The sequence below is a fragment of the Muscardinus avellanarius genome (assembly GCF_963383645.1).
Source record: "Muscardinus avellanarius genome assembly, chromosome: 17".
NCBI classification, from domain to species: Eukaryota; Metazoa; Chordata; class Mammalia; order Rodentia; family Gliridae; genus Muscardinus; species Muscardinus avellanarius.
In genome coordinates, this window is record NC_137803.1 from 597503 (window position 1) to 623325 (window position 25823).

Genomic DNA, 25823 nt, shown 5'->3' on the forward strand with positions numbered 1-25823 from the left:
CAAAGCAACAACCTAAACACCTCCCTTCCTCCCTTCCCAGAGCAATGGACTAGTCAGTTATTTATTTATTTATTTTTATTTTTTATTCATTTGATACCAGGGACTGAGCCAGAGGCATTCCATCTCCAAGCTATACCTTCAATCCTTTTTATTTTTTATTTTGAAACGGGACCTTCACTTAGTTGCTGAGGCTTGCCTTAAACCTGCAATCTTCCTGTCTCAGCTTCCCAAGTACTGGGATTACAGGTGTGCTCCATTGCAAGGACCAATTTCATAAACCATTGTTAAGCCAAATATGTTGCAATATAATACACTGAGTAAGGAAACCCTTACAAATGTTTTAAGGTACACAAAACAATATAACATATCGTTTTAATTATACACACACAAGTAGTAAATTACTAGGAGAGCAGTTATAATCTCACATTCCGAACAAAACAAAAGGTGGCCTCCACCCCTCTCCAAGGCCACCAAGCTCAAACACCTTTTAAATCTTATATATATTCAGTATCTCTTCTTTGCACAAGCCATTGTCCTTTCCACACACAGCACCAGGTCCACACTGCCCAGCAAAACACCCTGTTCAAACCATGGGGGCTCCAAGCAAGGCCCCAGGTCCACACTGCCCAGCAGCACACCCTGCTCACACCCAGTGAGTGCCAAGTAAGGCCCGAGGTCCAAACCACCCAACAGGACACCCTGCTCACACCCTGGGGGTGCCAAGTAAGGCCCAAGGTCCACACCACCCAGCAAGATACCCTGCTCACACCCTGGGGCTCCAAGTAAGGCCCCAGGTCCACACTGCCCAGTAGCACACCCTGCTCACACCGTGGGGGCTCCAAGCAAGGCCCCAGGTCCACACCGCCCAGCAGGACACCCTGCTCACACCGTGGGGGCTCCAAGTAAGGCCCCAGGTCCACACCGCCCAGCAGGACACCCTGCTCACACCCTGGGGGCTCCAAGCAAGGCCCCAGGTCCACACCGCCCAGCAGGACACCCTGCTCACACCGTGGGGGCTCCAAGTAAGGCCCCAGGTCCACACCGCCCAGCAGGACACCCTGCTCACACATTGGGGGCTCCAAGTAAGGCCCCAGGTCCACACCGCCCAGCAGGACACCCTGCTCACACCGTGGGGGCACCAAGCAAGGCCCCAGGTCCACATCGCCCAGCAGGACACCCTGCTCACACCCTGGGGGCGCCAAGCAAGGCCCCAGGTCCACACCGCCCAGCAGGACACCCTGCTCACACCCTGGGGGCGCCAAGCAAGGCCCCAGGTCCACACCGCCCAGCAGGACACCCTGCTCACACCGTGGGGGCTCCAAGCAAGGCCCCAGGTCCACACCGCCCAGCAGGACACCCTGCTCACACCCTGGGGGCGCCAAGCAAGGCCCCAGGTCCACACCGCCCAGCAGGACACCCTGCTCACACCCTGGGGGCGCCAAGCAAGGCCCCAGGTCCACACTGCCCAGCAGGACACCCTGCTCACACCCTGGGGCGCCAAGCAAGGCCCCATCTCCTGCCCGTGACACTCTTTCTGTTTCACAGGTGGCCAGCTCCCCTTCATTTGAATGTCACTTCCCTGAGAGGCCTTCCTTAGCATACGAGATGCCCCACATCTCGCCCTGCTTTGGATTTTCTTCATTACCACCATGGCTGCCTACCCAGCAGTAGGAATCTACTTACAGATTGTCTTCTCCACCAGAACTCAAGATCTGTTAGGATAAGATTTTATCTGTCCTATTCATTGTTGCATCAACATTGCCCAAACTAGTCCTGGACATGAAAAAGCACAGTTCAAAAGAACTGTGAATTTAACTCTACATGTATTCTAACCCACTTGGTAAACTCTACTCTAATACAATATCATTAATGTTATTAAATATTTTTATAAACATTGTTTTTAAGGTTACATAGTATACCAGCATGTATAGGAGACAGGCATGTGTTTAAACAACTCACCTTTAATTATTTGCAATTTCAAAATTTTTTCATCAAAAACAATGGACAGCCGGGCATGGTGGCGCATGTTTGTAATCCCCGCGCTTGGGAGGCAGAGACAGGAAGATCGCGCAGGTTCGAAGCCAGCCTTGCTGGCTTAAGAGACCCTGTTTCCAAATTTAAAAAAATATAAAATAGGTCTGAGAGTGTAGCCCGGAGGTAGAAGGGCTTCCAGGAACCCCAGTACCACCAAAAAACGAAAACAAAAAACAAAACAAAACAAAATAAAACAATGGACATTCTTTCTCTTTATAATCAATCACTTCCACAGGATACATCCCTCAAATAAAAAAGTCGAAAACATTCTCAAGTTCTCCAAAGCACATTAACAAACAAACCTCCAAAGAGCAGTGTGCACACATCTGCCCTGCCAGCAGCTGCGTGCCAGGACTGCACTGTCACCACGCTCTGACTACACTCTCTCCCCATCGCGCTGATTCACATATCCAGTAGTTGTGTGTGTGCGTTCCATACAAATTACTTGCATTCCTCAAAGCCTTCCTGCTATTCTGCCTATGTGGACGGGAAGCTGAGAAACGAGTCTCGGTGTAGACGCACTGGTGGCTGGCGCTGGACCTGTCCTTAGTCAGGGTTCTGCCCCTCCCCAGCTCTGCACTGCAGAAGCCTGGAGCTGAGGGGGCACACGGGGCCAGCAGAGTGGAGCTCCAGGGCAGGCCGCACGTGCAGCACGTGAGCACCACGTTCCCTACCCGTGGGTCACTTCACCTAGCTCAAGCAAGGCTGCGCTGCTCGCCTACCCACCGGGAGAGACCAAAAGAAAGCAGTACCTGGTTCTATAAGCTGTACAAGCTGACAACTAATGGGAACTACCAACAAACAGCATCCCACTATCGAGCGAGAATATGCTTTGGCTAGGGCTACCGTTGGGTGGCACACTGCTTGTCTAGCGTGTGCGAGTCCCTGGGGTCAACCCTCGGAGCCATTAAAAAATAATGAACGAATATGCTCGAACTGGAAATGCTCCACTGACAATACCATCAACCTTTAAGACTTTCTACACTGACCAGTCAACCAGAAGTTGTACTGCAGTCAAATACTTGAGAATTTCCACCATCCCCTGAGTATCAGACCCCACAACCCAGCTTCATTCCCTACAGCCCCGTGGCACAGAAGGGGCAGAGCCACACAGACAGATCTGCTGCCCTCAGGACAGGTACAGAGGGCCCCAGACAGGCATTGGATCCTGTCCAGCTTCAGGGACCTACAGACTCCACAGGAGCTCTGCAAGCAGGGCACTGCCCTTTTATTTTCTATGAGGCTCAAGAGGATTAAGTCATGAGACTCAGTAATATCTGTGAACAAAAGCACAATGGCAGCCAGATATGGTGGCACAGGCCTGTAATCCTGTAAACTTGAATATTTGGGAGGCTGAGACAGGAGGATCACAGGTTCAAGGACAGCTTCAGCAAGGCCCTTGGCGAGACACTGTTTCAAAATAAAATGTAAGAGAGAGACTGCCCCTGGGTTCAATCCTTAGTACCACATACACACATACAAAAAGACTCAGTGATACTCAACCAACAACATCATGTTTAAAAATGTTCATTTTCCTTTAACTATCTCAATTCTTAAAACCCTATTCTAAGTATTTAGTAATTTGGCTTAATTTTAAGCCCACTCTCTTACCAGCGGAGCCCAGTAGGTGTAGAGGTAGCCTATTCTCAATGCTGGTACAAACTGTGAGCAGGATACTACCAGAAAGTAGAGATTCAAGAAAAACTTGAACTGTTCATATAAAACCTAAAAAGGAAAAGAGAAAATTAACACAACTCCTTCAAGAAATGTTTAATACCTCAATTAAACCATTAAATTCAGCATAACACATAATCACATTTCCATAAAACAATGAGAATATTTTGTAATTCATAGTAAATTTATTGTGACTCGCAGTAAATTTATTAATTTTAACACTGGTTTTCCAAAGCTCCCCCATATATAAAGAAAGATAAGGTAACACCAAATTATACTTAAAATAAATGAGAAAAAAAGCATAATTAGGAATTTCAACTACTAGACGTATCCTTCCCTATTGTTGGGAGCCGTTAAGGACTTCCCCTAGATTGGTGTCTCTGGCTCAGCTGACTGTCGTTCGCGCAGAGCCAACAAGGTTTGGGGTTATGGAAAGTTCAAAGAGGTCTGAGAGAGGATCAGGTGGTGATGACACGAGGGTACTGATAGGCCTATCTGTAATGTGTGTGTTTTGTATTGGTCTGTATTGTATTCTGGTGGTGGTAGCACGAGAATGTTGATTGACCTGTAGCTGTGTATAAATACCTCTGGAAAAACAAACCCGGGGTCGGCGTCGGCGCAATAAAGATGAGATTGACCCAGAAGCTGCGTTGGCCAGGAGTGTCCGCGCGATAGAGAATACTGACCCAGGCATAGTCGTCGACCCGTAGGAAATATTGACCCACGAACAGGGGTTGACCAGTAGAGATAGTAAGCTAGCGGCTCCCCCATGTTAGAATTTAAAATTCTCCATCCTCATGCCTCACTTCAGAACCCGTACTCTTGCCGGCTGGCTTCGGCACCCTACAAGATTTTTTTCGTATGAAATTTGTAGTTTTCCACAATCTACACATCTTTCCAGGCACATCAAAGCAAATCACAGCAAAACCTTCCCAATGCTAAGAAGTTGGTACGTGTACAAATGTATATCTGGATACCAACGCAGAAACTCTTACAATGGAAAAGTCATATTAATTTTATAGTTACAAAATGGCAAAGAGTAAGTGAATACAAAGCCACACTTTTCAACATGGGGATATTCGGGCTGTGAACAGCCAAGTGTGCACACATGTGACTACAGGAGATAATTTCCTAACTAACGGCCATGAAGCCAGCCATGGTGACGCGCTTCTGCAATCCCAGTACCTGAAAGGCTGAGGGCATAGCTTGGAAGCCGAACACCAAAGGGTTCGATTCCTAGTACCACCCAAAAAACATAAAAGTAAAAAGGGAAATAGAGTGCTCCTGGGTTCAATCCCTAATAACACAAACAAACAAACAAACAAAAATTAAAAGGCTGAGTATAGCTCGAAGGTAAAAAAACAACAACCCTAGGTTCAGCCTCCAGTACCACAAAACAATGAATTAATTAACATAAAATATATAAATAACAGGTCCATTTTCATGAAGATAGCAACTACTCTCCACAGTCTTTTGGTTGTTAACCTTCAAGACCATTTTCAAACCTAAAATAAATTTCATCATTCAATAAAATTTTAGAAATGTCACTACTGAAAGCTTTTGTTTTTTTAATTCAAATAAAGTTACCTATACGGAAAACTGAAGACCTAATGTGTTAACAGATTGCTATTTACAAATATCTTCAATTGTTAGATTTAAATTAAAAACCAGAACAGAACAGAACTTGTGTTTGTAGAAACAATAATTTAAGTAGCACACTACACAAAATCATACTTGTAAACCTGCACTTGCAAACCACAATCTCCTGGGTTGCCATCCTCCCACACGAGGTGGGGGGCTCCACGCGTGCAGAGCAGTGAGGTGAGGCACTTACTGCTGGCTTAAAGAGCTCAGAAACCCGAGCCAAGACACATGAAGCCGCCTGCGTCATCACAGTCGTACGTACGGCTGGAAATCAATTATACTGCTAACACACTCATATTCATAACCATGTTCAACTGCTGCCTAAAAATGTTTTGAATTATTTTAAAAATTAATCTCAGCAGGAAGGAAAGCTCTCTTTTTTTCCTCAGCAATTTCTTTAAAATCTCAGTTAGCATAAATTATATCTATTAGCAATTCAGAAATTGCCATTTGTGCTAAAAATGGCACAGGATTCCTACTGTGTAATTACCAAATGTTTCTAAAATACTACAGTTTAGATGAAAAGACCAATTTCAGAGACAATCTAAGGAAAAAACCATACAGGGTACCCACTGTATAGACACTTCAACAGGTATTCTGGAGGCAGCTGCTCTGGGCAGGCTGTGTGAATCCACACTGACCAAAGTCAAGCTGCACCGCTGGCTTTACACCAACCACTGTGATCAATGCTTTCCGTCCACTGAATGAATTTGGTGACCTTTAGGAAAATTCATACTGCTTAGCCAATCTGTAGGTATTTAATAATTTAGACCTAAGGCGAAAACGGTAGCTTCGTTCAATAAGGATGAGAATATTTATCTGCCTGAAAAACAGTTTACACTTTACTGTCCTGACAAAAGATCAGTCTTTTAATTATGAAGCCATTAGTTTTGTGTGTTTTAATAAAGAGGCATATTAGATATCAAGCATTTGCCAACCACTGAATGGGTGGCAGTTAGAAAAGAGGATAATCAATGTCTAATATAAAATCAGAATGATTAGGCCGGGCGTGGTGGCGCACGCTTATAATCCCCGTGCTTGGGAGGCAAAGACAGGAGGATCATGCTGGTTCGAAGCCAGCCTTGCTGATTTAAAAGACCCTGTTTCCAATTAAAAATATCAAATGGGTCTGGGAGTGTACCTGGAGGTAGAAGGGTTTCCAGGAACGCTAGTACCACCAAAAAATTAAAAAATCAGAATGATTATTTAAATACAAATATACAAGACAAAGAAACTTTCATTCCACGTAATCAAGAGCTTTTCTTGCAAAACAGCATAAGAACCAATAGCTAGATCATACAGAAGTTTTAATTCAAAAATATAGTCAGATATATGATCTTTTCTACCTGACAGATCAACCATGTTGGTCTAAATTCTAAGAATCAAAGACTAGGGGGAAAAATAAAGTCCTGTGGGAAAAAGAAAAAAAGAAATACTATATTTGGGAACAGCTTCCTTTAAAACTTCAGAAAGCCAGGCGTGGTGGCGCATGCTTGTAATCCCCGCACTTGGGAGGCGGAGACAAGAGGATCGCGCAGGTTCGAAGCCAGCCTCACTGGCTTAAGAGACCCTGTTTCCAAATTTAAAATATATATATATAATAGGTCTGGGAGTGTAGCCTGAAGGTAGAAGGGTTTTCCAGGAACCCCAGTACCACCAAAAGTAAAAAATTAAAAATAAATAAATAAAACCTTCAGAAAGAGCCAGGCATGGTGGCACATGCTTATAATCCCAGTGCTTGTGAGTCTGAAACAGGAGGATCACAAGGGTTCGAAGCCAGCCTCAGCTACTTAGGGAGGCTCTCAGAGACTTAGTGAGACCCTGTTTCCAAATAAAGTATAAAAATTAGGTCTGGGAGTATAGCCTGGAGGCAGAAAAGCCCCTGAGTTCCACCCCCGGTACCACGAAAATAAATAAATCAATCTTTCAGAAAGATAATGAAATCTATTAAAATTGGAAATAAAATAAAAAGCGAAAGTTATTCCACTATTCTAAACCCACATAAACTGAGTTTTACAATTTAGTCTGGAAACATTACTAACAACAAGAAGCAATAAAATATTTAAACCCGCAGGGCTTGGTGGCACGCACCTTTAATCCCAGTACCTGGGGAGGCTGACAAGAGGGTCAAAGGCTCATGGCCAGCCTCAGCAACTTAGCAGCCTTCAGCAACTTAGAGCCTGTTTCAAAATAAAAATAAAACAGGGCTGGGCATAGCTTCGAGGTAGAATGCCCTGGATTCAATCCCGAGTTTTCAAACCACAAAAAAAAATGCAAACCTCCATATTTAAATTGAGCATAGTACCTAATTAAAGATAACAGTTTAGCACTATAAGTAAGACCTGAGATAATGTGAAATAGCAGCAAAGACATCACATATAAATACTTATAAATATTTTATGTGTCATTTTGTGTAAGGAAATTGTTTTACTTTCTTGTGAAGTTCCTCTGCAGGTTTTAAACACTACATTCCATTTTACCCTCCAAACAAGCTCTCAACCCAAGGAAATTATGACTTACTTTCTGACATCTCACTGCGATTTTCTTCAGTACTATTTCTACAGTATTATATTCCTACAATAATGTAAATACGATGTTTTATCAAGACTGAAGGGAATAATCAAACTGAATTTTCTTGTACTAGTGCATCCTTAGAAATGTAAATGAATTGCTTAGCGATCACTGCAACAGGCCAGTGCAGAAGGGAAATGTGCAGCTGGATCAGACTCAGAGAATGGCCACACGCATCTCCATGTTCACCTCCACGAGGCAGAGCCTGCCAGCTCTGACACAGTGCACCTGCAGGAGCACAGCCATCTTACCCCAGGTATGAAGGTGAATATGTTGTATTTCTGATTTTTGATAGAATTCCTGGGATGTTTCTCTTCACTCTTCTCTGGACATCCAAGCCATACTGTGCGAGCTTTCAGTTCTTTCTTTCTTTGGCAAACATTTATCAGCCAATCACAGCAACTGCATGAAACAAAAGATATATGTTTGTATATGGATTTTTTTGTTGTGGTGGTTATTCAAACTAATTCTATATAAACAGAACCAATACTGATTATTTCTGTATTTACCAGGCAATAGAGGCATTAGTTAATGTTAATCTGTGAGGTTTTTCTTAAAATAGGGCAGTTATGCAAATTTAAAAGTGAGAATAAACTGGAAGAGTCTCATACAAATGTGCAGTGGCTTCTAGAACCCCAAGGGGTTACCCTCCCAGTTCAGACACGCTTACTGGCAAATAGAAGTATTAATATTTTTCAGCAGTCAATGTTCCCCATGCTGAGGAAAGGTACAGCTATAGGTTATTGGTAATTCTACACTAGTCAGTAACTCAAAGATAAGGGTCTTTAGAAATCAGTTAATCCAGGATGCAGCTCTGTCTCTTCTCTAGAGTAATCTTTTTTCCACTCTTAAAAACTGACTGCTCAAAGTCGCATTAACTGAAGACTATGGCTCATCAATATTTCAAAAGAATACCAACCTGTAATGTGATAACCTGACAACAGTAAAAGCTTAGTTCCACACACCTACCCTCAGCCATGCAGTAGAAACTTTCATGCTATAGATGCCCTGCTCCAACAGAGCCAGGGTTCCAGGAGTACAAACGCTTCCCCTCCTGGTTTGGGGGAAAAAGTATAGTTTCCAGTAGGCTAACTTTTCTTAAAAAATACTTCAGAAAATGCTAAATATATATCCAGTTAAGCTCTATTAAGCACAAAACAATCATGAATTTAAGCTTCAATACTGAAATTTTAGATTAATCCAATTTCTAACAGGTACAAAAGACTAGGAATGGTTGATTAAGGGAAGCTGTTGGATCTCCTCTTCTGAAGGTACCAAGCTAGTCATGAGCCAGCTGTTCAAAGTCAGAAGCTCTTCACGCCTTGTGTGTGACACTGAGCTTGAGAAGGACCACACAGAGGCCTGGTCCTGACCGCCCAGAAGGCACGGTGCTCAGAACCGTTCTGTGCACCTGTGCTGTGATCACACCAACAGTGCCTAGAAAACCCTTTACAAGCATTAAGACTTGAGACACAGCCAAGTGTGGTGCACACATCTGTAATAGCAGCACTTGGAGACTGAGACAGAGGATGGCAGGTTCATGATCAGCCTCAGCAATATTGAGACTCTCAGTAAACTAGCAAGACCCTGCTTCAAAAATCAAAGTTAATAATAAAAAGGAATAGATGTGTAGCTCAGAGGTAGAAAGCTCCTTGGTTCGATGCTCAGAACAAAAGAAATTTTAGCCGGGCGTGGTGCCACACGCTTGTAATCAGTGCTTGGGAGGCTGAGACAGGAGGATCTCACAGGTTCAAAGCCAGCCTCAGCTACTTAGTGAGGCTCTTCACAACTTAGTGAGACCCTGTTTCCAAATAAAGTATAAAATAGGTCTGGGAGTATAGCCTGGAGGTAGAAAGCTTCTGGGTTCTAGGTAGAAAGCCTGCCCCGCCCCCGTGGTGCGCGCATGCGCGGTCCCCAGGGACTGCCCACCGTTGCCTCACGAACCCTTTTCAGTGGGCCAAATGGGTCTGCTCTCCCCCACCACTGCCCTCATCCAATGGCAGACACTTGACTCTGACAACAGAAATCTCTTGGAGCTGTCTAGCATCACTTTCTAAACAAGTCCAAAACATCTCCACACTGAGCCAGGCGTGGTGGCGCACGCTTGTAATCCCTACGCTTGGGAGGCTGAGACAGGAGGATCGCATGGGTTCGAAGCCAGCCTCAGCTGCTTAGTAAGGCTCTCAGCAACTTAGTTAGACCCTGTTTCCAAATAAAATATAAAAAAGGTCTGGGAGTATAGCCCGGAGGTAGAAAGCCTCCAGGTTCCACCCCCAGTACCACCAAAAAAAAAAAAAAAATCTCCACACTGAAAGCAACTTTTAAGTGCACAACAGATAAAATAAAAATCAGGGTACTACTGGAACGACTTAAGTTTGTCAAAATAAGCATTTCCATTATTACTCTTTTTGTTGGGGGAGGAAAGGAGCTGGGCCAAGCAGATTTCAATAAAATTTTGACAATATTTGATCTTGCTTTTACTTGAATGAAATAAAAATAAGGCTTTGGAAACACACAGGAGGCTTCAAATGAGTATTTCTCCTCTGCTCCTGCTGGTACTGTTTAGCCCACCCTCGGCAGGTTCCTTCCTGTCCTGACCCACCAATCCACTGGCCCAGCCTGCTGGACGTGGTACCAAGTGCTCTTCCACGCAGTCCCCACCCCTGGCTGACTGCTCAGGACTCCTGGCCCACATCTTCCCAAGCACAGCTCCAGCTGTGAAGTGTCGATCTTTACTGAATCACAGCGTGTATGGCTAGTGTCCTGAAAGCCCTATGGGTGAGCTGCACAAGCTGTGAGGGATTCCTTATTAACCTTCAGGCTCAGAGGCCAGAAGGGAAGGGACTTCCCTAGGATGAAGCAACTAGCTAGTGGCAGAGCTGAAAGAGAGCCTGGATCTGACCCCACATCAGCACAGTTTTCTTTTCTTTTTTCTTTTCTTTTTTTTTTTTTTTTTTGTTGTTGTTGTTGTTGTTGGTGGTGGTGGTGGTGGTGGTACTGGGATTCCTGAAACCCTTCTACCTCCAGGCTACACTCCCAGACCTATTTTTATATTTTTATTTAGAAACAGGGTCTCTTAAGCCACCGAGGCTGGCTTCGAACCTGCGCGATCCTCCTGTCTCCGCCTCCCAAGCACAGGGATTACAAGCGTGCGCCACCATGCCTCCCCACCCCCGGTGCCAGTACAGTTTTCATCCCACAAATAAACATGGGTCAGTGGCCAGCACTCTGCCCCTTCACACACCACCTCTCCTCAGCCTCACAAGGCACAGAGCCACTCAGCAGGATGACAATAATGAACAGCTGACCAGAAGGCGCTGAAACCCAAGGGCAAAACATGGATTTAAGGCCATGCTTCTGCAGACAGAGGCCAGCAAGTGACTCTGGGAAGCCCCTCCCCAAGGCCTCCCACAGGGCCAGGCCCAAGAGCTCCTCTGCCTTTGCCCACAGCTCCACACATCCCCTGCGGAAAGCTACTACCTTTGGGCACTGGGCTCCAGCACAGGAGAACCAGAACCACGCTGCCCAACACGCCACGCATGGGCCCATGTGGACATTTTACTCTTAACTAATAAAGTGGAAGGCCCAGTTCCCCGGCCACACTAGCAACATTTCAGGGGCCCAACAGACACCTTCCCTAGTAGCTGCCATGGACGTCAGAGAAGCAGCACATTCCCATCCTAACAGTGTGTGCCTCCGAACAGCACGGACAGAATCAGAACATACTAAAGCAGGCGCCGAGGGGAGACAAAGGCTTCACACCTACTCGCTTCTCTTCAACCTTCCAAATAGAGTGAAATTCCTCAGGAATGGACTCAAACATGCATTTGTGTTCTGTAACAAATAATGATCTAATCTGTTGATTAAATACGCAAAAAAAAGCCAGACAAACCTATGACACAAGAGAGAAACAAAGCTAAGCACTTGAAAAATACACATAAAGTTTGTGAAATGTGGAATTTACAGTGATATCAAAATATTCCTCAGAAAAGACACTATAAATGCAAAAACACCATATATACATACCATAAGCACTAAATATGCCTCCCACACCTCCCTACATCTAGAACAGAAACCTTAACATCAACACTGTATCAGCACCTTTGACACCAGTCTCTCTGTGAACACTAAATACCAAAGGCTAACATCACACATATTCAGTATTTTTTCCTTTCTTCCCTAGAATCCTGCACAGATAAACTTAAGTTTCTTAGCCTTCCAGGACAAAGTTAAGCTACTCATACCTCTCTGTCACACCTATTAACAAATTAAAGTGTACTCCTAATTACTGCACTGCGTGCAAGCCAAAAAATAGTGGTTAAGGAGCCACCATGCATCACCTGCTTCTTCCCAGGACTGAATGAGTGCATCACATGAGCTTGAGGTCTGGAGAGCCGGAGCTCCCCAGAACTGCTGCTGGATTATCCAGACAAAAGGTCCAACCAGAAGGGGAGGACAGGTGCCTTTACTGCTAAGAATAAGCGCCAAAACCTTTAAAAAGCTGGTTAAAAAGCTGGGCATGATGGCACACACCTGTAATCCCAGGACTTGGGAGGCTGAGACAGGAGGATCACAGGTTCAAGGACAGCCTCAAAAAACCTAGGGAGAGCCAGACGTAGTGGCACACACTTGTAATCCCAGTACTAGGGTGGCTGAAACAGGAGGATCACAGGTTCGAAGCCAGCCTCGGCAACTAAGCAAGGACCTCTGCAACTTAGGGAGACCCTGTTTCCAGAAATGAATAAAATCGGGCAGAGAGTATAACTTGGAGGTAGAATGCCCCTGGCTTCAATCCCCAGTACCACACAGAGGTGTGCACACAAAAAGAATACTGTGACAACAACAACAACAACAACAACAAAGTGTGTATAGGCCTTATTGAGCTGGGTTGCAGAGATAGAGAGGAAAATAAAATTGCCAGGAATTCCTGAAAGCATGTAATATGAGCAAAACATATAGGAAATACTGGAAAACAGGGAAAACCAGAAAGTCCTTGGAAGAAAGTAAATCTATGCTAAATACTTTCCAAATTATTTATTATTCAGAAAAACTCTTTCTCACTTGCATATACACTGGCCTAACTGTCAGACCAAGTGTAAGTACATCCAATAGTGCACAAATTATACTTTTTTCTTAAAGAACTTAAGTTCTTAAAGTAGCATTTAACAAATGCCTCTCTCATCAAGTAGAACTCTAAACAAAAAGTTTTTATATACCGACTTTCTCATAAATTTTAACCTAAATTAAATAACTCCCAAAATTTAGACAGCCTCCTTTCCCTCACCTCCTAAAACTGAGACAGTGACTTTATCTAACAGGTACCTATGGTTACCAAGACAAAAGCAACAGCACTCCTGTCCCTTTAAGAGAGGAGTGCTTCCCTGCTTCTGCACCCCACAGGCTCTGCAGACCAGCTGTCCGCAGAGGCCACTGAGGGCCAGGAACGGCCCAACCCTTGGCACCCTCCCCTCCCTTCTTCATAGGGAATGCCACCTTGGCTCCCTGCTTCTGCACTGCAAAGGCTCCGCAGAGTCGCTGGCCTGCGGAGGCCACTGAGAGCCACTCTTGGCTCCACTTTCCTGGGGACAAAGTGATTTGTGATAACAAGTGAAATGTAAATCTTGTGAGAAAAACCATCCACCCAGATCAGAGAACTGCATACATCAATGTGCCTCACCACTTACAGGAAGGTGTATTCACTCACATGGAAGAAACTCAAAAGTTTTAAAAGATAGGTTTCAGAAAAATGTTTTGAAGGTGTCTAATCTGGAATTTTTGCCAAGTAATAATAACAGAAAGTGAGTCTTAAGCCACTAAGAAATCAGTGTCTACTCAGTCCCTGAAGTTAAGAATATTAATTTCAAAATAATCCTTGCTACTCTGAGTATTTACAAACAGAAAAAAACATTTAAATATTTACAGCCCATTAACTGCATTCTACTTATATTGCGAGTAATTGAATTTTCTTCCTGCAACTCAACTAGTTTTATGTGTCTTCTCTTTGAACCATCACCTAATAATTTTAGTAACACTAAAGTTTATAATATCTCATATTTAGGAAGTAAAGTGGCAAGGAAATTAAGAATTAAGGCCAAGCTAGTGCTAAGTGTGTAATCTGGCTCGCTAAGATACACCTTCTAATTCCATCACCTTCTCAGGGTATCTGAGGCTGGGAACAGAGCTGAGGATGCTCATGCTACTTCCCATCCCACAAGGCAACGGGACAGTCCTGGTGCTATACAGACCGACAAGCACTGGCCAACAGGTTAACTAGCTCTTTCCACATTATTAGGATTTATTGAGATAGACTTTATAGATGCATTTAGTTATCTTATTGAGCTGTTTCAGTATCTTCCAAACTAGGTACTTTTGTTTTAAATATCTACATTTTCAAATATATTAATATTTTCTATAATAAAAGGTGTATATTACAAGTAAAATGCAAAATTTGGCTGTCATGTTCCATTTAGTAAAATAATAATACTATAAAAAAAGTTCAATAATGTATTTAGCACTACAAATCTGAGAGCACTTCAAGTGTATAATTTTCCCTAACTTGACCAGTATGGTATTGTTAACAGCATGGCCAAATAAGTATGCCTTCCAAAACACATAGGGCCCTTTTAAACTTCACACTTAAACAGAAATATTTCTGTGTCCTATGGTCCTGTACCCATCAGTACCTGATTCCCATGTCCTCAAGGATTTCAATAACTTCCGGACAATCTCCTCCACTATCCAGGGAGTTCCACCCACAAGAGGGACTACTTAACACACTGGACAAAGATCTCAGCCTTCCCAATCCCATCTTCATGGCAACCTCCCTCTAAGAAGGTAAGAACAGGCATTTACCAAAAAGATACTACACTTTGAAGGCTGCAATCAGGGTCCGGCTCATCCAGGCCACACCTCCTTGCCCGGGCACTTTTCCAGAGAGCAAAGGGCTGGCCTGGACCATACCTGTCCAGAGAGGGCTTCTGCAAGTTCAGAGAGGTAAACAGTAGTGAGAACACCCCTCATGTTGAAGACAGTGCCTTACAGACCAAGAGGAAATGCACCACCTCCAGCCCACACTCCTATAGAACTGCCACACAACTGCACCCCATGGTCGACACGCTGGCAATAAAGTGCCACCTCCTGCAATCTCATCGATTCACCAAGGTCTGGGCCCCACTCCTCCACAGGCCCATCCCGCTCTGCCACAGCCATCTGTGTGTAAGGCTCAGACTGTCCCTAATGGGAAAAGAGCCATAAAATTACACCAAGTTCAATACAAACTGGTGATGACCAGCTTCCCTTAGCTGACTCCTGACCATCTCTACCAAAGCATGGCCAACCTCTCCTTCTTCAGTCCACATCCATACCCTGCCCCTCCCGAGTCAAGTGACCCCCACTCCTGCCAAGAATAGGGTGAAGCTAACTTGAGGGGGTCTGGGTCTTGCTCTCCTCTCCCTATCACTTCCCTCCTCCGCCTCCTCCCTGACACACCTGGACCACACACACATTTTCAGGAGCATTGTCCTTCCGCAAGGCTTCCATATTGCCACAGTAATGAAGACTCAAACATACACCCCAGATCTGACCCAACTGTCATGTTAGACCTACCCTCCTGCCAACATTTTGTCTAGTTTTACTTTGAGTATAAGACAGACATCTAAAAAGAAAACCACAAATAGTTTTATAAGAGAAACATCTTTAAAAATTGAAGGTTTGTGGCAACGTAGTTGTGGACACAAAAGAAAAAGTTCTTGAAGGAAATGAAAAGTGCTGCTCCGGTGAAGAGAATAAGAAACTGAAACAGTCTTACTGCTGATACGGAGAAGGTTTGGGTGGTCTAGACAGAAGATCCACTCAGCCTAAGGTCCCGGACAAGGCTCCAACTGTGTTCCATTCTACAAGGGCTGGGAGCCCCGGAAGGAAAGCCTGAATCTAGCAGAGGGTGCTCCAAGAGGCTTAAGGAAAGCTGTCTTCAGAACCTAAGTGAAGGTGAAGCTCAAGTGCTGAGGCAGAGCTGCAGTTGTTCTCCAGAAGTTCTAGCTAAGATCACTGATGAAAATAGTGGCCCCACTAATAACAGATTTTCAGTGTGAATCAAGCAGTTGGAAAAAGATACCGTCCACAGCTGCCAGAGATAGAGAGAAGTTGGTGCCTGGCTTCAAAGCTTCTTGGTAAGGACTAATGCGTCTGATAACACAACGCTGAAGAAATGTTCATCTGCCATTCCGAAGCCCTGGGGCCCTTAAGAATTACAGTAAACCTACTCTGCTTGTGGTCTATGAGTGGAACAAACATCGGTAGTGGTACACTGGGTAAGGCAGGAAGGATTACAGAAATTAGAAAATAACGTGATCTCAACAACAATGAAAATACTCTATGCGTCAATTTAAAGCATCTCTTTTCAGAAAAGGAGAGGGAGAATATTGATAATCTGATCATTCATCTTAGGAGGCTAAAAAAGAACAGAAATTAAACTCACAGAAGTTATCAGGAAAAAAATAAAGACCAGAAATCACAAAATAGGAAGCAAACACCCTGAGAGGAACACAGCACTTACAGAGCATTCCACAAAGAACCCTCAGCCTGCGTCTAATGGTCAGAACACAGCCGACAGACCCAAACTTGAAGCATTCTGTAAAACACTGCTCTGTATTCTTCACAAGCAGCAAGGGCTGAATGGCACGCGCTGAGCCTCTACTCCAGATCAAAGCAGACTAACCAGGCACGCTGCCTACATGCAGCACACAGCCTCCCACGATGACAAGGGGCCCGGGGCAGACACTGCTGGGAAGAGCACCAAGCATGAACCTCCAGTGTATGTGAAGTTCTCTATCAATGTTAAGTCTCAAATCTGATCATTACTGTGGCTACATAAGAAAACACTTTTCCTTAATAATACTGAAGAAAATAAGATATCAAGAAGGAAACAATGAACCTAATCTGAAATGACTCCAAAAAATACTAAGAGCCAGGCATGGTGGCGCATGCCTGTGATCCTGCGGGAGTCTGAGACAGGAGGACCACACATTCGGGGCTAGCCTCAGTAACTTAGCAAGTCTCTCAGCAACCTAGTGAGACCCTGCTTCAAACCAAACACTAGAGAGGGCTGGGGCATGGCTCAAAGGGGAACGCCCCCGGGTTCACTCTCCAGTCCCCATACATAGAGTAATAGTAATATTATTATTATATATTACTATCATAGTAAGAAGAGTAATAGTAATTATTATATATTACTATCATAGTAAGAAGAGTAATAGTAATTATTATAGTAAGATATAGAAGGAATGGTCAAATAAATGTGACAAAATATTAAACAACTGGAAGTCAGAGAAAAAAGTATACATAAAGAAGTCCTCTATACTATTCCTGCAACTTTTTTATAAATTTGAATTATTTCAATATATTTCAAAGTACAAGAAAACAGAAAAAAGAAAGAATACCCCAAATATTAGACTTCAAAAATAATAAAACTGACAATCTCCTATCAACATTAATTTTTAAAAAGAAAGAGATGCAAACATTTGTTCTCAGGAATTGTAGGAGGTGATATGACTGATATGACTAGGAATCTCCTACATTCTACAGGTCACAGGAAGGTAATATGAGTAACTTCATGTCAATACAAATCCAAAAACTGATACATCCCTTCAAGAGCACAAACCCTCATAACTGACACAAGAAAACAAATCTGCAGCCTATAGATAACTCCATAACTATGTCCACAGCCATGAATATTATTACAACACTGGCCACCTAATTCAGAAATGTTTCAACAAGCCATAGATGCTTACATTAACTAGAATCAGTCCGCAGTTTTTAAAACCCTGACTGGAGGATGCTGCAGCTCTACCTGTGTGAAAGCTGAAGGGGTGATGAACAAACAGGAAGCCTGCTCGGCCTCACCCCGCGCTCTACGCGGTCTCTGAAGGCTCCTGCGAACCCCGCATCTCCACACAACACAGCTGGAGTACCACTCACAATCAGTCAGTGAGAGGAACAGGTTCTGCCACCTTCTGATGGGCACTGGAAAGGATGCTGAGCAGGACACCTCTCTTCAACAACTTCTCTTCCTTTTTTGGAAAAAAGCATAGCCCCGACGCCTGGCGACGCCCGGCAGGCTGCGCGGAACTCACGGGCATCACCCGCCCTCATCTCTTCCTGTCGGGATCGTCTGAGGTGCACACAGTGCTTTTAACCACCAGCTGGTCCCAGGCGAACCACACCAGTGTATCAGCAGCAGGAAACTAGTTTGAAATAGGAGGAGCTTTTATCTTGGTGTCTTGATGGCTAAACTAAAAGAATCTTATTCCACGTCAAAACATTAAAGCTGAATAATACACATAATTATAGTGCTGTTACACTGCATTTTATAGATCCATCCTACCTTTTTGGATAAGAAAGGAATACCATTTATAAATATTGACTTGATGACAAGAAATAATTATACCATGCATTAATTATAAAATCACTAATAAGTTTCCCCAGCTTTCACCCATCAAAACTTCTCACAGAACAATGAACTTGGCTTCCTCAGCCTTTCAGATCGCTCTGTCTGGTTTGGACTGACAGTCTGTGTCTCCATTTGACAGTGTCTTTCGTTTTCCTATCAACATACACCAATAAACCAGTAAGTGTCTGGGAGGTAAGCTCGTGAATGCCCTCCCGACACGAGCAGCGGGAAGCTCGAGCGGCGGACCTGGTGCAGAGGGACTTCCACCCGCCGCAGACGAGCCACTCCAGGCCTCTCTTTCTTCGAGCTATCCTAGCTCGTGGCAGCGTGTGGTAATCGCTCTCGTCGTTCTCAAAGCCTTCTTCAGACATCATCAGCGGCATTTCATCCAGATGGGCAGCCTCGTCCTCCAGCTGGTACCTGGTGAAAGACAGGACGGAGAGCTGAGAGGCCTGACAGTCTTCTGCTGCACACAACTGCTCTGCTCACGTAGAACGGTATCTGCCTATCTTTACCAATCACCACTTTTTTCCTCAAACTGGGCTGCCGTTAGCTGCGCAGCAGCCATAAACAGCAGTGATGCTGCTTCCCTGTGCAGAAAAGGGAGAAGCCAAGAAGCCTGGGCAAAGAACCCCAAACTGACTGAAGCAGCCTACAGCACGTGCTCGCAGAGAGCCAGGGAAGGGGCAGTCCTCCCTGAGAGCCAGGTCAGGGGCAGTCCTCCCTGAGAGCCAGGTCGGGGGCAGTCCTCCCTGAGAGCCAGGTCAGGGGCAGTCCTCCCTGAGACCAAGGACGAGGACAGTCCTCCCTGAGAGCCAGGTCAAGGACAGTCTTCCCTGAGAGCCATGTCGGGGGTAGGCCTCCCTGAGAGCCAGGTTGGGGGCAGTCCTCCCTGAGAGCCAGGTCAAGGACAGTCTTCCCTGAGAGCCAGGTCGGGGGTAGGCCTCCCTGAGAGCAAGGTCAGGGGGCAGTCCTCCCTGAGACCAAGGTCGAGGACAGTCCTCCCTGAGAGCCAGGTCAGGGGGTCTATCCTCCCTGAGAGCCAGGTCAGGGGCAGTCCTCCCTGAGAGCCAGGTCGAGTACAGTCCCCCCTGAGAGCCAGGTCAAGGACAGTCCTCCCTGAGAGCAAGGTCGGGGGCAGTCCTCCCTGAGAGCCAGGTCGGGGGTAGGCCTCCCTGAGAGCAAGGTCGGGGGCAGTCCTCCCTGAGAGCCAGGTCGGGGGTAGGCCTCCCTGAGAGCAAGGTCAGGGGCAGTCCTCCCTGAGAGCCAGGTCGAGTACAGTCCCCCCTGAGAGCCAGGTCAAGGACAGTCCTCCCTGAGAGCAAGGTCGGGGGCAGTCCTCCCTGAGAGCCAGGTCGGGGGTAGGCCTCCCTGAGAGCAAGGTCGGGGGCAGTCCTCCCTGAGAGCCAGGTCGGGGGTAGGCCTCCCTGAGAGCAAGGTCGGGGGCAGTCCTCCCTGAGAGCCAGGTCGAGTACAGTCCCCCCTGAGAGCCAGGTCAAGGACAGTCCTCCCTGAGAGCAAGGTCGGGGGCAGTCCTCCCTGAGAGCCAGGTCGGGGGTAGGCCTCCCTGAGAGCAAGGTCGGGGGCAGTCCTCCCTGAGAGCCAGGTCGGGGGTAGGCCTCCCTGAGAGCAAGGTCGGGGGCAGTCCTCTCTGAGAGCCAGGTATGGGGCAGTCTTCCCTGAGAGCCAGGTCAGGGGGCAGTCTTCCCTGAGCGCAAGTTTGGGGGGACAGTCCTGTGGGGACTGCCCATGGGAAATGTAGCTTAGCTAAAAACTCACGCCTGCAAGTAATACCTAAATGTGCTGTGACAAGTGGAACCGTTCCAAAGCTCTCCCAGGGACTTTTTAAAATTTTTATTGGTGCATTGTAGTCATACATCTTAATGGGATAAAAGACTTGTGGAGACATCCATGCACACATTGCCCATTAGCCCTTACCCGATCCCCACCCATCCCTCCTACCCACAAAACATAGTTCCCTGTGCACTAAAAGTTCTCGACACATCTCTGACTCTGTGGTCAGAGCTGACTGACCACTGCGCACTGTGCACAGAGAAGGGCACCATGTCCCACTTACTGTTCACTCCCTTACAAAGACTTTCTGTTTGGCTAAAAACAATCTCAACAACCAGAAGACGTTTTAAAGGTCACCAGCCCTTTTCTGTCCCCAAGAAACAGCAGCCCAACATCTATCCACACTGTCACCCGATCTCTCCTCAATCACATACATAATCTCTATAAAAGTGACCTCTGGGCAACAATTTATCAGAAACTATCATGGCAATTCAACGAGTGCTGTCTTAATTTACACTGCACTTTGTGCAAAGGATCGCCCTGATTTAAAATTAAGAAAGCCGATGCCTGGGCTGCTGTGGAGCAACGGCAGCCGTTTGAGTTGAAATCCCTCCCTACCTCCTCCAGACTCACACAGAAGACACAGAGAACCAGCCAGAATCCACAAGCAAACTCATGAGGTAGAATGCCGAAACCTTAAATATACAGGAGGAGGAAAACAGTATTCCCAGCCAAAACACCCATTACAGAGTAACACCATTCAACTGCCTGGGGCTTCTCTGAGCGAAAACCAGAGGCCCAGAGGCAGCGGAGCCATGCGCACAAGGGCTAGAAGGAGCAGACAAGCCAGAATGCCACACTCGGCACACCAGGGACATCCGTAGGTGAGGAAAACTAAAAGAACGCGTCGTTGGCATCAGATCTGCCCTAAAAGAATGCCAAAGAAAGCTTCAGGGTGAAGAAAAGTGATACAGGAAGGAAAACTCCAACAGAGCCGCAGAGAGCTCTTTTAAAAGACACATGGCCATCAAGAGCGAGAACTGGAACACTGAGTGGCTTTCAATGCAAATAGAGGGTCAGACACAGGACAGCCCGAGCATAAAGGATGAGCAGTTCCATAGTTCACGCAGAGTGGAATGCGATGGTAAGTACCCAGTGGAAAGTCAGCTATGTTCACTGCAATCCCTGGAGTGGGATTCTCAACAGGCTAATTCTTGGGGGGGTGGGGGGCTGTCCTGTGCCTGAAGAATGTTCAACAGCAGTCCGGCCTCTATGCTCTGGATGCCACGCACCCGCTCCTTGTGGGGACAATGAAAGGTCTCTAGGCACTGCCTACCGGGAACAAATCACTGCCTACAGGAAGTACTTGAGATACACAGAGATATAGATGTGTGGGTTAAAAGGTTAAAAATAAACAATAGAAAAGGATGTATGATACATACACTAATCAGAAGAAAGCTAAATAGTCGGGCGTGTTGGCATGCACTTGTAATCCTAGTACTTGGGAGGCTGAGACAGGAGGATCCAGGTTTGCAGACAGCCTCAGCTACTTAGTGAGGCCCTCCACAACTTGATGAGAAGTAAATAAAGAATAAAAAATAAATAAATAAAAAATCAGGATGGAGATGTAGCTCAGAGGTAGAACACCCCTGGGTTCAATCCTCAACATCACAAAAAAAAGAAAAAAGAAAAAAAAGAAAGCCAAATAGCTCTACTAATATAAGACAAAAAAAGTTGAAAACCAAACTTGCCAGGATGAGCGTCAATGCACAGTGATAAAAGGAATAAATCACCAATGAATCCAGCAATCTTAAATTTGCACACACTCAGCACCAGAGCTTCAACGCACACGAAGAAGCAAAACGGATACAAGTGAGAGGAGAAATAGACAAATCTACAGTAGCCCCTGAAAAACAAGTCTTCCCTTGGTGGACAGAGAAAAGACAGAAAATCAGAAAGGATATAAAGACACTATCAGCCAACTTGACCTGCCTGGCATTTTCAGAAAGCACTACCAAAGAACAACCTGATTTTTATCTCTTCAGGTACACAAGAAGCATCCATCCACAGACCTCATCCTAGGGCATAAAAACAACCCCACCAAGTCCAAAATAGCAAAAATTATACAAAGTATGTTCTCTCATGAGAATGGATTTTTGGAAAATCAGTAATAGAAAGATATCTTGAATATCCAGAAATGCTTTAGGAGGGAAAAAAAAACACTTATAACCAACGAGCCAAACAGGAAAAACCAAATTCTTATGCACAGAACAAAAGAACAAGTTCATTCAAGATGCCAAATATTAGAGAACAGTTTTGTCACTTAGGCCGAATCCAGAATGAAGAAGAACTCCTGAGGGCTCCGTGGCCAGAGGCCCTGGAGAAAGGGGGAGACTGAAGACGATGGCCGAAATGCCATGCGTGCTGACCACGGCCAGGCACCAGGCCAGGCACTTCCCATGCCTGCACACTGCACCCCAAAGAAAGCTATTTACAGCAAATGAGATATTTAGGCAAATATTTGCAGCCTAAGACAGAAAAATGACTAACAATTCTTTAAAATCAGTTCCTACAAGAAATTAAAAATGCAAAAGGAAACACGTCAAGTGACAGATGAGCAGAGACAATTCACAAAGAAGAAACACAGCTATTCTTATAAAACTATGCTTACCCACATCGGGCACTCCAGCAGTCTCTCAGCAGACACTTGAGTGCCTGTCACCTGCCAGACTGTCCTAGGAACTGAGGACACCATAAAGAGCAGGCAAGCCCCTGCTCACAGCGCTGTATGCTGGCAGGCCTGTAACAGGACGTAATGCAAGATGCCTGCCAGGGAGGAGTGCGAGGAAGTGAAGAGGCAGGTGGTGAGAGCGCAGGGGCCTGGAGACTGCCGCCTGGGGTCAGGCCAGGCCCTTTTGAGGCATGGCCCTGGGTGAAGAGCAGCAAGGCCAGCAGGGCAGAGACCTGGGGAGAAGGAAGGCCAGCACACAGCCGGCACAGGCCAGCTTCAGTGGGCGTGGGCAGGGCCAGCACAGGGGTCCAAGCACCAGGGAAGACCGAGTGCAACGGGAGCCATTTGACTGTTTCTAGCCTAGGGATAATCTGTTTCCAAATAGGGCTTTTTAAGTCATATAGATCCAACCAAGAGAGCATGCCTTGCTTACTAAGTAGGAAAAAAATTTGTGTGTTTAATTATTTTTGGCAGGGCTGGGACTCAAACCTAGGCCTTCATGCTAGGCAAGTCCTCTACCAGGAGGTGCGTCCTGGCCTTTCTTTCTCCTTCCTTCCTTCCTTCCTTCCTTCCTTCCTTCCTTCCTTCCTTCCAGTGTGCCTGCCTTTCTCTTTGAGGCAGGGTCTGACTAAGTTTCCCAGGCTGGCCTAAACTTGCAGTCCTCTTGCCTCAGCCTCCTGAGTATCTAGGGTTACAGGCATGCACCAAAAAAAGCAATTCTTAACATTCAACATGCCCAAGTCTTGACAAACAGGCACTCTTAACCGCTGGCAGAAGCGCAAGCAATCTGTGAAGCTGCGTCACAAGCTGTACGGTGCTTCAAATGTAACCACAGGGTTTAATTACGCACGGAAGGTAAACCCGTACAGTATTTATCTACTAAGATGACCGTCTCTGTACTGTGCTGCTTCAAACATTATCCAAGAAAGCAGAAGAAACGGTCAACATCCATGTCTAAAGAACTGGTTAAATATAGGATGAAATATATTGTCACTAAAAATGACGACACAGAAGACCTTCTGTTGAACATAAATACATTAGGAAAATCAGCAGACACTTATTTTCACCCTTTTGAAACACCCTACTCTACCAAATCAAAATGCTACTTATTTTAACGTCTCCATATAATTTTCTACAAAAAACTCCAACTACTTAGATACCACAACAGAACATCCCTTACAGCATGCAAATTACATTTCAATTTAGGAGAAAAAATATCACATGATATGTGAAGTAATGAGCCTAAAGCAAATATTTTTCCATTAAAAAGTTCTTTCTTCCGACTTCACTGCACCATGTCTTTTAAAATAGTCAGCTAGAAAATGAATACTTACAGAAAATGCAATTAAAATTCAAACACCATTTAAATCTATATTATGTCCAAAATGAGACTTTCAGTCTTTTTCATTAGATTCTCGGGGCATTTGTGTCACACGTTGGCAAGTTACAGTGTTACCGAGTTTAACACTGGAAAAGCAGAGAGAGGAAGATAAAGAATACAAGCAGCACCATGCTTAGTAACCTCGACCTCAGACACAGCCTTTGAACTGGCAAGCAATGTATTCCACTTCCAAAGCAATTTTCCTATTGTATTGAAAACTTCACCTCAGTATTTAAGCACAATAAGATGATGGGTGAATGATGGATTTTTCAGGGACAGGGTGAGCAGAGGATCGTAAGTGTCTTTGCTGCCTGGTGTCACATACACTCAAGAAAATCAACGTTTCCAGCAATTAAGTATAATTCTGGAAACATATTTTTTAAATGAGTAAAAACAATGTGAACAAAGAGGACAGCACAGAGGATGCGAACCCAAGAGCTGCCGTGCTAGGGAGAGGCGTGGCCCTGGCTGCTGCCCAGGCGCAACATGCGGGGCCTGCAGCAGAACACTCAAGTACTGGGAAGCATACACTCTACACGTATCAACTAAAAGGAGGTCAACACAATAACTAGCTTAGGCTCACATTTTGCCTTATTGCTTCCAGTAGGATGGAAACATTCCTGAGGAGTCAAATGACATCAACAGAAGACACTTAAAATACACCTGATGCACATACCTTAAGAAAAGTAAATATTTCTCCTTTGCCTGCATAATAAAGTAGAAAGACAAAGCAGAAGTGCCCAGGGCTCTAAAGAAATGCACCTATTTCCTCCCTCAAATGGAGCGCCCAAGTCCCAGTAGTCACTGTGAGTGATTACTGAGTACATGCTATCTGAACTGACGGACAAACGGGGCTCGGGGCTCTCCCTCCTGCGGCAGCAGAAGACGCGCAGGCCCTCCGGTCTGGCCGTCTGTGTTGCCCCCAAATGCACATGATGGCAGCTTAAATGGCCTGGCGTCAGGGAAGTTCAAGGGGCACAAGGGGACCCATCCAGCCTGCCAGCCACGGTGCGCTGTGGGCACATGCGCCACACCCTCACTACAACAAAATCCCAGCAACTTCAGCTTAAAGACCTAAATTGTGAGTCAGGAAGCATCCATCTCAGAAACAAGGAGGCACTCAGATGGGCTGGGCAGAGAAGAGGGCTTTACAGGCACAAGCAGCGGAAGATGGAGTGGACACAGGCGAGCCATCTCAGAGTGACTGCCTCACAGGGCCCAAGCAGGAGGTGTCCTTGTCCTACCGGCTCAGGTAGACAGGCCCCAGGCTGGCTCACTGTAAACCTCCTGGGTTTCACTGTTGTCATGTTTTGTTGTGAAACTGGTCTCTCTTTTTTCAAGACCAGTTTGATTACCTGGCATTGACACAGTGCCTCCATTCTGGTTTGGACTGCTATATAGGGCCTAGTGCAGGAGCTTAGTCCAAACCATGGCCAAAACTCCCAACCATAGCAACGAGGCCTGCCTGCTCATCCCTCCAGCTGAGAGGGGGACAAGCGAGGCAGAGACCCCGCCACCTTGGGAAGGCAAGAGGGTGTGATGGCCCA

At 45.6% G+C, this 25823-nt stretch overlaps 1 protein-coding gene across 2 annotated transcripts in view; it reads right to left on the reverse strand.

Moving 5' to 3' along the window:
* Window positions 1-25823, reverse strand: part of ATP9B (ATPase phospholipid transporting 9B (putative)) — a gene marked incomplete at both ends in the record, with an annotated part of 192631 nt that overhangs the window by 161285 nt on the left and 5523 nt on the right. For both annotated transcript variants that reach the window (XM_080714481.1, XM_080714480.1), the window contains 3 exons: window positions 3646-3759; window positions 8175-8325; window positions 18617-18790. In XM_080714481.1, the coding sequence (XP_080570607.1) occupies window positions 3646-3759; window positions 8175-8325; window positions 18617-18790 (439 nt within the window). The remainder of the gene's footprint in view (window positions 1-3645; window positions 3760-8174; window positions 8326-18616; window positions 18791-25823) is intronic.